General features: G+C 44.2%; 1 protein-coding gene across 9 annotated transcripts in view; it reads right to left on the bottom strand.

Annotated features, from left to right (window-relative positions):
• Window positions 1-2,899: 2,899 nt before the first annotated feature.
• SMARCA4 (SWI/SNF related, matrix associated, actin dependent regulator of chromatin, subfamily a, member 4) overlaps window positions 2,900-15,889 on the bottom strand; it is a 100,512-nt gene continuing 87,522 nt past the window's right edge. For 4 of the 9 annotated variants that reach the window (XM_044670106.1, XM_044670124.1, XM_044670148.1 and 1 more), the window contains 5 exons: window positions 7,428-7,536; window positions 6,663-6,764; window positions 5,859-5,991; window positions 5,289-5,428; window positions 2,901-3,373 (listed from right to left, as the gene is read on the bottom strand). In XM_044670106.1, the coding sequence (XP_044526041.1) occupies window positions 3,341-3,373; window positions 5,289-5,428; window positions 5,859-5,991; window positions 6,663-6,764; window positions 7,428-7,536 (517 nt within the window). In that variant the 3' untranslated portion in view covers window positions 2,901-3,340. Of the gene's footprint in view, window positions 3,374-5,288; window positions 5,429-5,858; window positions 5,992-6,662; window positions 6,765-7,427; window positions 7,537-10,922; window positions 11,120-15,889 lie in introns of those variants that run through there. The other 5 variants (XM_044670115.1, XM_044670157.1, XM_044670140.1 and 2 more) reach the window with 3 other exon arrangements.

The following is a 15,889-nucleotide window of genomic DNA, read 5'->3' as shown; positions in this document are numbered from 1 at the left end:
GGCCTGTTGGCTGTTTCTGCCTCCTACACAAGCCTTGTTCCCTGGAGAGAATTAAAAAAAAAGTTTTGGGCTTAGATGGCCCTCACCTGGGGCAGAGGGAGAGAAATGGTCCAGTTGGCCCTGCACAGTAGTGTCTGAAGTGAAGATGTGGTTCCGGGCTTCAGACTCACAAGGGATGGCCTGAACATGCTGGACTGAGCTCAAGGGAGGAGAGCCTGGAGACTGCTGGGGGACCATCACAAAGTGAGAAGGGAACTAACTGCGTTTTCCAGCAGAACCGAGTCTGCCAAAGGGCCTGCTGCTCTCTTCTGTTCCATTTGCTGCTGCCCGAGGGATGTCGGCTTTCATAGATTTTTAGAAGGAAATGTGCCCTTTTTACCCCCACAGAAACTTATTTCGATGGGATTTGGGAGGAGTTTTGATGGAATGCTTATGATAAAAAAAAAAAACAACAAACCCTTACCTTCCATCTTGGAATCAATATTAAATATTGGTAAGGCATAGACATTTGGGGTTAAGTGACTTGCCCAGGGTCACACGGCTAGAAGTGTCTGAGGTCACATTTGAGCCCAGGACCTCCTGTCTCCAGGCCTGGCTCTTTCTCCACTGAGCCGCTCAGCTGCCCCATACTTATGATTTTTAAAAGGCAGTCAAGGCACCTACAGAACACCAGAGTCCTCTAGCCTCAAGGAGTGAAATGCTGATTAGTGTCTGCTTTGGTGCCCACTCCTGGCATTTAATGCATGGAGACATGATTGTTAGTATTATATCCCAAGAGGTAATGGGCTTGGGCTCAGGAAAGCCTCAGAAAAGCTAGACAATCCAGGCAAATTACAGGCTCTCAGCCCACTTCCCCAGCTATGAGGCAGGGATAACAGCACTTCGTTCCATGTGGTTGGGAAGCCTGAATGAGAGCCCAAGAAAATTGCAGAACCTTCTCCATGATCTCATAATCATTCAGAAGAATTTCCTCTAACTAGTCATAGTAGAAAGATGAAGCTAACGAGGACCGCCTCCTGTTCAGGCATAGTGTGCGCTCGGGTGAGCAGCTCATGTGCTAGCTGGAAAGTGTGCCGTATCCGAATGTGCGTATGTGGGAGACGGTCAGAGGGAAGCGGAGGGAGCAGAAAGGCAGAAAGAGGTGACTGTGTTAAGAGCTCCCACAAATCCTCCGTCTCTACGTAAGACTGGCTAAATAGCATTTGTTAGCTTGCCTTTTCCACAGTAATTGATACCTTTATTGTTAAAACTTTTCAATACATAAATAGCATTTATTTAGAACTTTTTTTTAAAGTTTTGCAAAACAATTTAAATGTGCCATTTCATTTGATCTCTGAAACAATCCTGGGAGAGCCACTATCATTATCCCCAGTAATTTATAGCTGAGGAAACTGCGGGAGGCAGAGGTTAAGTGACGTGTCTAGAGCTGTAGTCAAAAGTGTCGGAGACAGGATTTGAACTTGGGTCTTCTTGCCCCAGCCCTGTACTAACTCCATCCGTTTCTCATCTCTCTCACACACGAAATTCAGGGCTAAGTGATTACTCTGTATACCCCCGAATACCAAAGTACATTCTTTACGGCCCTGTGAGGTCACGTATTCACTGCCACTGTTTCCTAGATGGAAGAAACGAGGCTCAGAGGGGTTACATGACTCCACTAGGTGTCCTTTGGCGCTAGAACCCTTCGCCACTCCCAAGTCACCAAGATCCCCGTTGTGTGCCTTTCCTCAGTAAGAACATTCTCCAGATACTCCCGCCAATCCTTAAGGCCTTGTTTTGAGCCTCCCTCTGCCTGGGTGTCCTCTTGCTCATTCTTTGATAAAGGACCCGCTAGGTTTTGGCCCTGGGAGGAAGGCAGGGGAGAAGAGGAGGCTGCTTGGGAGCTGCTGCTCAGCTGGAGTTCTAGAAAGGATGAGGGGCTCAAATTCAGAAAAGGCCAGTGCATGAGAAACAGAGAGAACTAACTGCCCCAACTTATTCCAGGGCTCAAGAAAGGGAGGAGAATCTTGGTGACCAGTAAGCCGGCCCAGAGCCAAACTCTCCCATGCACATACTAGCCCTCTGATCTAGCCCTGATATCTGTGCTCTGGCCCCGTCTTGCTTCCTGCAGACCTCGGGGCCACGCATCAGTGCAACTGAATGGGGTTCCAGAATTTTAAGAGGATGAGCACAGAAAACGATAGCTGAGAGGGCTCTCAGTTGGGCTAGATGCCCTCTGAGGTCTAAATCTTTGCTCTTATGACTCTCCTAAGATCTAAGGTGGCTAGTTAGAAAATACAGGCTGGAGAGTGGGGAAGAGTCTATAAGAAGCTTCTGCTCTACCTGGGAAAGGCCCAGGTGACTACTGCCTTGGATGGAAGGACCTGCCTTTGGACAAAGAATAGTCAGTTGTGTGGACAAATGAAGACTTAAAAAACAACTTGAAGATAGAGGTTAATTGACTTTTCTAGGGTCACACAGCTAGGAGGTTGATCAGGTTTACCTGACTTCAGGCCTAGCTCTTCACTGTGCTATCCAGTGGCCCCTCAAATGGAAACCTGATGACCTGCTATCTACAGGGATGGGTAGAGGGATTCTCATTCAGGTAAAGGTTGGACAAGATGCCTGCTGCCAGCTCTCACCAGGTCCTGCTGGGCTTCAGAATCCCACAGGCAGGGCCCGGAATCTTCTCCTCCTGGGTGTGCAGGGAGCTGGATCTCCTCCAACCTCAGTGCCTTTAGCTTGTGTGCCAGAGGCCTTCATAAGTAAGGATGGTTTTTGCTTTCCGCATCAAGAAATAGGCTGGTACCTGGGGAACAAGTTGGAGGTGGGGAAATTTTTGCTAATAATCAGAAATTACTGCAACACATGATGCTGTGAAGATATTAAGTCCACCAGAGAGAGAATCTTTTTTTGTTTTAATTTATTACTGTCTGAAATCCAGTGACGTTGACACACACACACTCGCCAGGGCCAGCGTCCCCCATGGACAGGCGGCACCTGGCGACTTTGACCTGTTGAATAAAATACAGTACTAGTAGTGGACTGCTACACACATGCATCCACAGTTTAAACTACAGTGATTCAATACTGCCACTGAAACAGTACTGCCAGAAAAAGAAAAAATCGATATCAAGTGTTCCCAATTCATAATTCTTTTTTTTCCTTTTAAACAGTTAATGCTGTTACAAACGCTACTGATGTCAGGACAAGGCAAGACACAAACAGTCCTACATCTTCTCTGCAGTATAAATATGGAAGATTTTTATACAGTTTACTGAAGTCTGATACTACATTTGTTGCTACCCGTTACAGCTAAAGGAAGAGGGGCTCTCGGGGTCTACGCCATGGAATGTCCGCTTTAGTCTTCTTCACTGCCACTTCCTGAGCGATCCTAAAAAGTAGGGCACAAAGAAAGGCTGAGTGAGCATGCAGGCTGGCAGGCAGAACGCAGGAGGCTCATAGCTCCATATAATTCCCATGGATGGAAGGGACTTGAAGATCATCTAATCCCATAACTTCACTTTACTGATGAGGAAATTTAGGCCCAGAGAGAAGTTAAGTGCTCAAGGTCACCTCACTGGTAAGCAGACGGCCTCTAGCCCAGGTTCTGTGACTCCCCAGCAGGGCTCTTGTCATTCCACAAGCCATTCCCATCCTAGCCCATCCCTCCAGGGAAACAGTCCAGTCAACATCCTGAGAGTATCAATTCTCTGCCACTATCAGACTGATGGCAAGAAACACTTCAGGTGTTCCTTGACCAAGAGTATCTGGCCACCGCCACTGGGAACTAGAAACTAATGCTTATTTGATCTCAGATGTCCTGAGGTGACTGGCTTGGGGGCTAGACAGGACTTCACAAATACAGAAGCCTTGCCCACCTGTGGCATTTTTGGACCATCATATCCAGCATTTATATTCAAGGGAGGCAGAAATATGGAGATTTTGCTAAAAAAAGGGTTGTGCTTTAGGACATAATTCCAAATTGGATAATTAGGAACCTAATTGCTTTGTTTCATTCCTTTAACATTAGTTGAAATTTAGCTCTGTGACAGATGCATGCTAAGGTCCAGCACCTGTACTGAGATTTTCTTGCCCTAAAAGCTTCCTTATCTAAACAGGGTTGCCATATCCACCAAAAGGCTCTTGGCTCCTCCCAGTGGTCTAATCTGAGACAGACACAGCCATCAGTTGCTTTAGCTCTAAGGTTTGTGTTTTAAAAGATTCTCTTTTAAGTAATGCCACCATCATGATAAACAATCAAAGCCAGGACATAACAGGAAATCTTAGCGTGGAACAATGGGGAGGTAGGAAGTTTAGGATGAAGGAACTGAAAAGAAGGACAAAAAGGCTGAAGACAAAATCCCAGAGAAAAACTAAGGGATGTGGACATCAGAGAGGATGATCATGACTGCTTCTCCCTCTTCTTTGCCAGAAATTGGCCTGGAATGAGCCAGGATCAGCTGACGTGGCAATTTGGGGTGGTCCCTTATCTTGGGAGTGGGGACTGCTGCATTCTCTGTATTTGTATGGCATCTGGCACATAAGGAGGAGGCTGGGGAGGTGATAACATGTTGCTCAAATGAATGTGGGAGGGCTGTTGCCCTTTCCCCTGACCCCATGGCTTCCCTTTGGGGGTAACCCTGGCTGTATCAATGCTGTGGCTCTTTATGCTCAGAGGGGGCCAGATGCCCTTGCCCAGTGTGGCCACTCGGCACCCCAGGAACTGAAGACCCGGCGGCTCTGCTGCTGCCCCACCTCTGAGGGCTGGGGCCCTATTAGATGACATCCAAGATCTTTTCTAGCTGTAAGACTCCACACCATGAAAGGTAAAAGGCCAGAGCTACTTCTGTTCTTGGTAACCAAAGGCCAAATTATGAAGGGCGAAGCACCTAGGGCCCAGCCCAGGCTCTTACACATAATATATTTTTGTTAAAGAGGGGAGGGAATCTGTTTATAGGATAACTTCAAACTTCAGGTACCTGAGCTTTACCCATGTTAAAAGTTACTCAGGAATTGTGTTTATCTTCCACCTCTAGCTGTTCCTACATGGGCATGACCTTGGGAAAATAATTTTATCTTGCTAAGCCTCAGTTTCTTTTTTGCAAAATGATGGGGAGAACTAGGTGGCCTAAAGGGTTTCTTTTGGCTTCAATGCTATGAGCTGATGAGTCTGAAACCTGTGTAGCTGAGGAGAAAAGGTGCCAGGGTAGCCCCTGCCCCATCAACAAGTAAAAAGGAAAGGGTCTGCGCCTTGTGGCTAGACTGAGGTTGAACCTCAGAATCCCCTTCTAGAGAGAAGCTGTTACCTCTTCCTGTTCTTCTTCACTGTCATCATCACTCACTACTGGTTTTGCTCGGGATCCCCGACTGGTGCGTCTCCGACCCTTTAACCGATCTTGTGCTTTCTCTTTTCGGCCAAGTTTAATCTTCACTTTGACAGAGCGAGCTGAGAAGGAGCAAACAGGGAGTGAGGAGGTGGGGGTATGCCTGCTGAACTCTGGGATGACCAAAGGGAAAAAATCCATTCTGGGCTCAGAGGGCCCCCAAAGCCTCTTTGATCCCCAAAGTGAGGGAATGAATCCTACTCGGGGCAATAGATCAGTGGTACCATATGGGCCCATGAGACCCATAGGACCCTAAACTCGGTCATCCTCTAAACAGGGACCTCCTCACGGCTGGTGACACGGGAGATAACATCTAATGTGGTCCATCCCTGTACAAACATTAGCTCTTCCAGGCCTTTCAATCTGGAGAATGAGTTGGGGTCTGTCAACTTCCACCATCACTTTCAGGATCTGTTTCCCCAGGAGTGATCACAGGTTTCTGGTTAGGAAGCGATCACCCCCAAGTACCAGGAGGAACCAGGCAAGACTTACACTCAGATTCGGATCCTTCCTCTTCTCCTTCCTCCTCCTCTTCACTTTCTTCTCCTTCACTATCATCCTCTTTTTCAATTTTCTGTCTCACACTGGTGAAAACAGACTGTAGGACAATTGAGTCTTCATAGATCTACAAGGGAAGGAAGAGCGGGAAAGAGACTGAGAAAATCTACAACCTCGATTTATAAACATCCATCAGCATTGGGGTGTTGGGGGGAGGAGAAACTGCATCATGAAAGGTTCATGGAGGAGGGGCAGGACTGAGAACATCTATCTATAAAGTCTTCCCACTGTACGTGGGAATATATGATTTAAAAAAAAAACCCCAAAACAACTTATTTTTTTGTCTTAAGAAACAATTTAAAGACAGAAGGGCAAGGGTGAGGAAAGTGAGGTTAAGTGACATGCCCAGAGTCATACAGCTGGGAAGTTTCTGAGGCTAGATATGAACCCAAGTCCTCTCAACTCTAGGCCTGGAACTTTATTCATGGGGCCACCTGGTTGTCCTGACATTTTATTTATGGATGGCTTTTGAGGAGTAGTGAGGTGAGGGCATTTCAGTAGTATGAAAGTTATTTTCTGAGGTTAATGGTCTAGATTTCATGAGCAGAGCCCTCCCTCTTGGGCATAGATGGCTACAGTCTTAGGGATGACCAGCAGACTATAAAAAGAGATGTCAAAAGCACTGCCATAGTTGGCCTCAACTGCTAGGGAGGCAGGGAAGAAGGCAATTTCCACATGATTTCATTATGCAGCTGGAACTGGGGTGAGGGGATCCTGAGACCACCTGAAGCCCCTTACCAGAGAGCCTTCTAGGTTGAAGGTCTGGGCATTCTGACACAGCAACATCACATCCTTCTCTAGGTCATTAAGGCTCCGGTACTTGTGGTTCCGGATCCGTTCCTGGGGAAAGGAGTAGAATCGAGGCAGCAATTAGTATATAATACAGAACCAAAGACGAGAGAACATCACCAGCTTTCAACTTCTCTTTCCCATAGACTGGCCTATATGTAACCTACTCTATTAAAAGGCAAGTATCCAGTTGAATAATGAATGCCACTATTTTACAGGGCTTAACTTGAGTCTCATCACTGCACTTCCAATTAGTTATATTCTAAATGATTACCAGCCACAGAAGAATCAAATCTTCATTTAGATCAGACCCATCTGGAATCTTTGCCCATCAGGCCGGGGCCTCCTCCTGAAGTGACTCTGCATGTCCCCCAAAATAAAGGTTTGCTATTCATAGGAGGAAGACTGGGGGATAGCATCCACACAGGCTGTTTTGAAAGTATTTCATTAATATGGCAGGCCTGAGGACCTTCTTAGTCTACAGAGAAGGAAAACCTCAGCTTTATCTAGAAGGCAGTATTATCTTTTCCCCCCTTTTCTTTTTAAAACCCTTACTTTGTCTTAGTAACAACTCAAAGACAGAAGAGGAAGGGATATGGGGGTTAAGTGACTTGGCCAGGGTCACAAAGCTAGGACGTGTTTGAGACTATTTGAACCCAGAATCTCCTGTCTCCAAGCTTGGTGCTCTATTCATTGAGCCATCTAGTTGCCTACCTTTATTTTCTTGAAGTCCACAGGTTTGCGGATGAGCTCGTAGTACTCTGGCAGTTCTTTTCGGGAAGGAAGCTGAATGAACACCTCGCTCAGCTGGCGTCCACTACTACTACAAAACAAAGGGACACATACCCACCAAGCATGAACTACCGGTTCAGCCAGGTGCAGCCCACCCCAAAGATGGTCTTCCTCCCTTTTCCCACCTCCTTTCCTCATGGGGTGTATAGGCTCCACAAAACAAACATCAAGGGGTTCACACTTCCAAGGTGTGGTCTGTGTGAACTAGAGAGGGAGGAGAGACACCTCTGGCTACAGCAAAAAGTACTAAAGCAGGGAAGAGACATATGGCTGCTCAAGGAGAAATCCAGCACTTCCATACGTTCTGAAGCCATTGGGGAGACAGTGGGATGGGCCACTGGGCAGGAAACTGGAAATCTATATACTCAGATATATTAGTACTTATATAGATCTATGACTTCCAAGATAAAACAGGTAAAGCTCATTATGCTCAAGTTTGGAACATCAAATAAAAAAAAAATCACATCATTTATTTGGAAAAAAATTGCAAACTTAATAATTTGTTTAACTTTTGAATTTTTTATTATTTTTTTGTTACAAACGGAGGCATCAGTGGCTAGGCTTCCACGGAACTGTTATCTTGTAGTTTCTGCCATTTTAGGAGAAGCAGGCAAACACAAAGAATACAGGAGACCGTCAGAATAAAGCAAGGCAAGTTTGGTGTTCTATGGGCATTGAATCCTGTCCAGCATCAGGCAAGTAACCGCGATTGCTCAGTTCCAGAAAAGGAATGGAGGGCTTTAAGAATACTAACTCTCCAAACTCCCTGCTCAAACCCAGGCTCTTCCTCAGTGTCACTTTGGGATGTGGCAGTATCAGCTACTTCTGAGGCTTCCTGGGTATGATCTCCCTGGACTTCGGTAAACTGAAGGTCTGCCCAGATTGAGACACATTCCTCTACTCATTGGTGTTTTTATTTCTTGACTTTCCAATACAAATTGCTTTCATATGCTTCAATAACAGGTGAGAAACAAGAAGAATCAGAGCTACATTTGTACATAGGCTATGCCCACACATACTGAGAAAGGCTATGCCAGGTAGGATTCTGGGCGGTATTCCTGGGCCAGTTATCTGAAGAGACATGGCTTTATGGAACGTCTGTTAGCCTTTCCTAGCCCTCAGTTTCCCATATCTGCAAAAGTGTCCTTTTCAAACAATACCAGCAGGTCATGCTTTAAAAGTTCGCAAGTTGGTGTATATGCTTTATCTAATTTTAGCTTCATAACAACCATATAGGGCAAATACTATTTGACTCATTTTACAGATGGGAAAACTGAGGCCGAGTTAAGTGATTTGTCCAGCATCACAGACTTGAACATAGGTTTTCCTGACTCAATCTAACTCTTTGGTCACTGCCCTAAGGCTTCCTCTCTAAGGCTGCATGACCTAGTGGTGATTCCCACAACAGAATAGAAAGAGCATAGAACTATTTTGAGGGGACTATTTACTATTATGACACTGACACACTCCCCCCGGTGACTTCCCTTCACTGAACTAAATGATTTCAATAGTCTCTTTCCAGTAATGCTTTAGCCCAACTATGCTGCCCCCTTCTTTGCATTCCTGTTTCCAAATGAGATGGAAATGAGATTTACCGCAGCTTGTTACGACAATAATAATCTTTACAAAACCGTAAAAGAATTTTTTTTTGGCATGTAGTTTGCTTTTATACAACAATCATTCCCCAACAATCACCCTCTCCCCAAGCAGAACTTCTTGAAAAACAGGGACTAAAAAACCAGTTAAGTCAAACTGTCCGATGTAGTGATGGTGAGTGGCCGAGTATATCCATCCCATGCTGGTGGTTTACTATTTCTTAGGAGGGAGAAAGGCAATATGTTTGAGCTTCAGTCAGAGGGAACCAATGTCCAGTCGTCAATGCAGGGATTCTGGATTCACCGGATGCCTTCCAGATTCATCTTCGGTGTTCATCGCTGTGTACATTGCTCTCCCCCGGGTCCGCTCTTTGCTAGGAATCAGTTCATACAAGTATTCTTGTGTTTCTCTGAATTACTCACATTCTTCATTACTTACAATGCAACAATATTGTCCATTAAGTTCACATGTCATTTACAGCAGCACGTTAACAAAATCCTTTCCACTTTGTTAATAGATTCTTTCATTTGATTGTCTTTTGTACACAAATTGAAATAACTTACATTTATATAATGTTTTAAGGTTCACATAGCTACATTCTATTGCATTTGATCTTCAGTTCAAGGCAGTTAAGGAGGACAAGTGTTATTGTGAGCAAGTCACAGCCTGCCTGGTGCTGAATATCCTCATCTGTAAACTAAAAGGTATAATCTAAGATGATCTCTGCACGTTCCCATCTAGTTCTAAAGGTCTCTGAGCCTCTTCTCTCCATTACACGGATGACTATACAAACTCTGGACAAGTTCAGTGATTTGCCCAGGTATACCACCACTAAGTTCAAGAACAGAATGCAAACCCAGCTCTTCTGGGGCCAAGTCCTCTGCTTTTCCACTCCCATTACACACTGTCTTAAATCCTCAACATACAATGGCTTTAGTCTGGGCTCTTTGGCTAAAGGGCACCGTCTGAGTCAGAGGCAGCCAACTCGCTGCTTAAACACTTTGGGGCATTCTGTGGCTGAATATACTTAGTTGCAGCACTCCTTATGCTTTAGGATATTTTAATATTCTCAGCTCTATTAACTTCTCTTAAAGATTCTGGTAAACTTTCCTAGTGCCTCTTGCTCCTACTGGATTGTCCTGCGATTTGGTGCTGCTGTGAGCCTGCTCTCTTTTCTGCCTGCTTCTCAGTTATTAGACACAGAGAGAGTAGTGGCCCCAAACTTCCACAGGGCTCCTTGGTCTGAGATGTCATAAGGACATGTGCTGGGGCTGCAAAAGTGGCTTCCCTCCCTCCAGCAACCCTGACCTGCTTCACATTCCCCATATCTTCGGTTACCAAAGCCAGGGCTACATCAGGCCTTCTATCTAGTAGCAGAAGACCCCTTGTTTTTCAGAGAGTATAGTATATCTTGTAGTGATCAAAGCTCCTATGAGAGAAAAGAAAAGTTGGGTTGTTCCTAAAATGCTCAGCTTCTTTCTCCTAGGGTCTGTCCATTAGTAATTTGCTGGTGTTTTCTATTGCTGTAAGAATGTTCATGCTTCTATTTTGAAAGATATCTGGTTAGAGATTGCCACCTTCTGGTCTCAGTCCTTTAAAAACTATCTACATAAGATATATTTCCAGCAGCTGATAATGGTTCACTAGCAGACAATATGACTTGCCAAAACTCAGACCAAAGGCTGCCAGCTCCTTGGAGGGGCATCTTGCCTTCAGAGAGGGCAGCTGTTACGATTCCTCATGACTGGTTATGGATGTTTTGCTGAAGATGCTGTTGTCACGGGAGATGGAAGAATTAGACCAGATTGAGCTTCTTTAGGGTCCTTTTCACTTTCGGCCAAGAAGACTTTTTTTAAAAAGTGTTTGTAGAGCATTCCTTATAGACGAGGATAAGTCTGGCCATTTGAACAACATGTTGCATTTGGAAATGGCTCTTCCATAGGCCAACAGCTCTAAGCCATGTTGTTTGGGGCTAGTGTGGAGAAGCTTCTACACATTACACACTGCTCGTCACTCTGCTGCAGGGAGAAATAAGAAACAAAAACAGAGAGCAGTTTAGTGAGTGGCTCTCTACATTGTGCTACCTCCGAGACAACTGTTTAGTTACCGCTGGCAGGCCCCAGGCCCCAGCCCAGCCACAGAAGAGGTGGGTGGGTGGGCAAGGTGCAAAGGGAGGCAGTTCTGCTATAAAACACTGAATCAGTAGGAACAGGTTGTGGAAATGGGTTAAAAGAGAATGGATGATTCTGAATTCAGATAAATGTAAAGTCTTACCTGCCAAGAGCGAAGGGCACTTTCAGGATCTAGGTGGATTTCCAGGTCACAGGCTCAGGAAGTAGCTGTTTTCAACTTCTTTTCAATTCTACCCCCTTAAGACTTGCTCTGATGCTTCTGTCCCGCATCGTTAGGGCAGGGCAGCAAGCTCCTGGTTCCTAATCACTATAGGAAGTGCATGGAGGAATGGAGGCTGATGCCAGTGTCCCCCCCCCCCCCTTCCAAGGAGCTGCTCCAACCCTTCCTAGCTTTGGGACAAAGGGCAAGTCACTTCCTCTTCCTAAGCCTCAGTTTTGCTGTAAAAATGGAGGCAATGACATTGGCGGCGGCTGCTGATGCTGACCACGGGAATCCACCTCACAGTCAGTCCCTAATAATTCAAGGGCAGGACCAGAAGGTTCATGACCCAAGAAAGCAAACCACTATCTGTGCAGTGCTATGTCCCTGGAGGCGTATGGGGCTCATGCACATCTGTGTCTATGAGAGAGCACATTGTACTATTTGTTCTCAGGATAAAGGAAAGGAAGAGAACGCTCTGAGACAATAGAATCTTGCATTAAAGTCTACCTGCTGCAAAAGTATGCCTGGCCCTTTCCATACTCACAGTGATATCCATAGGATTTCATCTTAAAAGCTTAATTTATTCACCAAGGGTAGGAAGAAACAAATACTATACATTTTCAAAATTTTCTTCTCCACTATGAAAGTATGGCTAGAACCATAAGATTTTCCAAGGCCAGGCAGGCGGGTCCTGCATAAATGGTATGGCCTGGGTAATGGGCCATCTGAGAACCAGTCAAGCTAAGTGAAGAGAGGCTTGGAACCAGAAAGCAGTCTACCAGATGGGACTTTTTGGGCCATGGTAAGCCTTTTACTAAAGTGTGGAAGGAGATATGGTCTGCCTCAGATGCAGGACAAGCAGGACTATACAAAGGGAGGGTTCAAGTTGTCTCTTTTCCTGTAATCCTTGGACTTCACGTCATGCATATAGAGAAAAAAACGAGATGGAGAACGAAAACCATAAGCCTGCCCAGAAACCAATCAGCAATAGAGTAGAAAGAAAAATGAGGAGACTTCTAAGAATTGCCCATCCGAGTCTCTTTCTCAGATGGCTAGTTGTGGTGTCAAGGTTATCCTGTATTCCTCAAAGGTGATGGCATCTGGGTAAAAATACAGCCAGTTGAAAAAAGCTTCAAACAGAGGCCTAGAGACATTGCTACCCGAGAGTTACACTCACTAAATGCAGAGCAGCTTGTTACCAGTTTGGGCTTGCTAATCCATCCAACAAAAATACATTTCTCTAGGACTGTGTCCTTTTTACTTCCATTATGACAGGGGCAGAAATGGGGTAGAGAGTGGTCAGAATTATAATGGTTGTAGATCATCTAATGAACTTGAATTTAACTGTTGATAACTAGTTTATTCAACTTGATTTTCAAAATGGGTTCTCTGATAGTTGATAAACTAACAGAGGAACTGAGCCATATATGAACATTTTCCTTTTAAGTTGAACTAGAAGATATATCCAGAAGAGGGAGTGGGATGGTCATTTAGTAAGGATGAGGAATAAAAGATGAGCAGCCTAAGTGCTACACTGGTAACCAGGAAACATCACAAGAACCAGAGGAAATAGTTCCTCAATGTAATAATTCTGCAAAGGTTTGGATGAAAATCATGTATGGAAGGGTGGAGAAGTATGTCAGGTGATGAAGTACCCACTATGGTGGGCTCATGGAGCCATCAACATAAGTAATGCTTGACAAATCCATAGGATCCAAATTCAGTGATTATTATGTATTAGGTCCTTTACAACATTACTAGTTTTCCTAAATGTCCCTCTATCCAGGTTATTCCCTTTTCAAAAACCTGTGATAGAGTTCTTGTCCCTATAGAATGAAGTACAAATTCCTTAACATGGCAATAAAGGACTTCCACAAGAACCAGGGCCAATATGTACAAGACCAGGGATGTAAGTTTCAGTCTAACATAAGAAGGAATTTCTTAGCAAGGAGAACTAGTAAAAAATGAAATGGGCTACTATGGGAGGCCTTCTAACATATTACTTGTATGTTATGTAATAGCCATAACAAAAATAATGTAGATAAAGTAAGGAAGCAGTAGAGATAATTTAACATATCACGGCAGGCTATAAAATTTTTGCACCAATTACCTAATGGATACCTAGCCAAATGTAATCTTGATGGCTAGAATTTGTGTTATTGGAAATTTTGGGGTCCTTGAACTATATTTCCCATGAGCCCACTGGCTTTCTGTCTTACGTGATGACACAGACAGGAGGATAAAATTGAGTGGTTGGACTTGCACTTGCTCTTGGCTCTCTATCTACGATGGAGGTAGCAGGCAAGGGTGTGTTTTTTTTAAAACTGACTAAGCACCAGACCACGTGGCTTTATTTTCTAATGGCTACTAATAAATTTATAAAAACCATAGTATTTTTTTTTGTTTTTTTTTTTTAAACCCTTAACTTCTGTATATTGGCTCCTAGGTGGAAGAGTGGCAAGGGTGGGCAATGGGGGTCAAGTGACTTGCCCAGGGTCACGCAGCCAGGAAGTGTCTGAGGCCGGATTTGAACCTAGGACCTCCCGTCTCTAGGCCTGGCTCTCAATCCACTGAGCTACCCAGCTGCCCCAAAAACCATAGTATTTTTAAAGTTATCTTTTTATATTCATTTTATTTCTTACAAATTATAGACCAGAAGCCAAGGAGCCACAGATGACATATCTCCCCAGTACCAATGTGGACCTCAAAATAACCTTGAGAAATCACCCATGACACTATATTGTGGATTATTATCAGAGACTGACCTTGTCTATGACCATTTGGAAAGAAACAATTTTCAAGATAGAAACCAAAACATTGAATATTCAATTTCCAAGCCCCATAGAACAAGACTTTCCAAGTCTCCAAACAGGGACAGGGAGATGAAAATCACAATGGAACAGGGTGAGGTGTATATCATCCTGCTACATTAGTCATTTTTGCTACTGGTGCTATACTGAGGATATTTCCACCAAAAGCAGCTTTTTGTTTTCACCTGAGCAATATTCCAAAAGGATAACAGTGTGACAGCAACTTGTCCCAGGACCATTTTTACTTAAACTCCATCAAAAAACGGGAGATGGTAAAAGTACCTGACATTCCTATAGTGTTGGGCTTTACACAAATTATTCCACTTAAGCCTCATTTCCTTTAAAAAATGCAGAGCCAACATGAAGTTCAGAGATCGAGTGATTGGCTCCTGGTTACAGAGGCTGACCTTGATCCTTGTCTCACTAATTCCCCAGTCCAGTGCTTTATCACATCACACTGCAGGGATCATACCTCCCCAGCACCCACTGATGGCCTTGCACATAATAAGATCTTAGAGGTTGCTGAACTAAATTCTTCCTTCTTTTTAAAAAGCCTTTACCTTTTGTCTTAGAATGGATACTGGTGAAAAGGGTTAGGTAATGGGGGTTAAGTGATTTGCCCAGGGTCACCCAGCTTGCAAGTGTCTGATTTGAACCCGGGCCTGTGAACTGAATTCTTGACACCAAATCTTAACCATCTTTTCAAATCCATCTCAAATCATTCCTCCTTTGTGAAGGCTTCTTAACCCTACGGTATTTCTTGCCACTCACTAACTGGTAATGAAGCAATATTATTGAATCAAAGTTACTTATCTCTTATACTATTTCAATTTTTCTCTATCTTGGTCTGATACTTAATACCTACGTGACCATGGACAGAGCCAACTCCTCCTTAAAATCAGTTTTCTTATCTGGAAAAATAGGATATTGTTAACTACCTACCTTTCAGCCTGGTGATGAGAAAAATGTTTTATAAACCTTAAGATATTTTGTAAATGTAATTTAGTCTTGTTCTTCAACTATGCTACAAGCTCTGAGGGCAAGCATCAAGTGCCCCCCGCCTTTGTATCTCCCTCTCCCAATCTGTCCCTGTTACCCCCCCCCCCGCCCCCCCGACTTCAAAGGAAAAGTTCTCAGGCAATGAAACAAAACCATGATGGACATTGAGACTTGTCTGCAAATCTCCTAAACTCCTCTCCAATGTTAACTATTTCTAAGTATTCTTATTGTGCAGAAATTTCTCATGAAATTGAGCAATACATTCTAAATACATTCTTACGGTGGGGACTTAAATAACAGTAACGAGTCAAAAGAATGGCTTCTAGGATAACAGATCTAAAGCTGGAAGGCTCTTGAGGGCAGTTATTTAGTCCAACTTGCTCATTCTACAGATAAAGAAAAAGAGTCTAGAAAGGGGAATTAATGGAAAACTGGGTCCAGAACCAAGCCTAGACTCCCAGCCTAGGACTCTACCCATAGCCCTTAAAGAAGTCACATTTAGGTAGCACTTTATTGTTTGTGCCTTTCCTCACCAGCCTGTGAGGAAAGGAATGCAATAACCATCACCTCCATCTACTTGGTTTTAGTCTCACACAAATATAGATTTTGAGATTAAATGATTTCCAGATCTCCATATCCAGCCCC

The sequence above is a fragment of the Gracilinanus agilis genome, chromosome 1 (genome assembly GCF_016433145.1).
Source record: "Gracilinanus agilis isolate LMUSP501 chromosome 1, AgileGrace, whole genome shotgun sequence".
Taxonomy (NCBI): domain Eukaryota; kingdom Metazoa; phylum Chordata; class Mammalia; order Didelphimorphia; family Didelphidae; genus Gracilinanus; species Gracilinanus agilis.
Note: the sequence above shows the minus strand (reverse complement) of the source record. Positions and strands in the feature narration are given on the sequence as shown.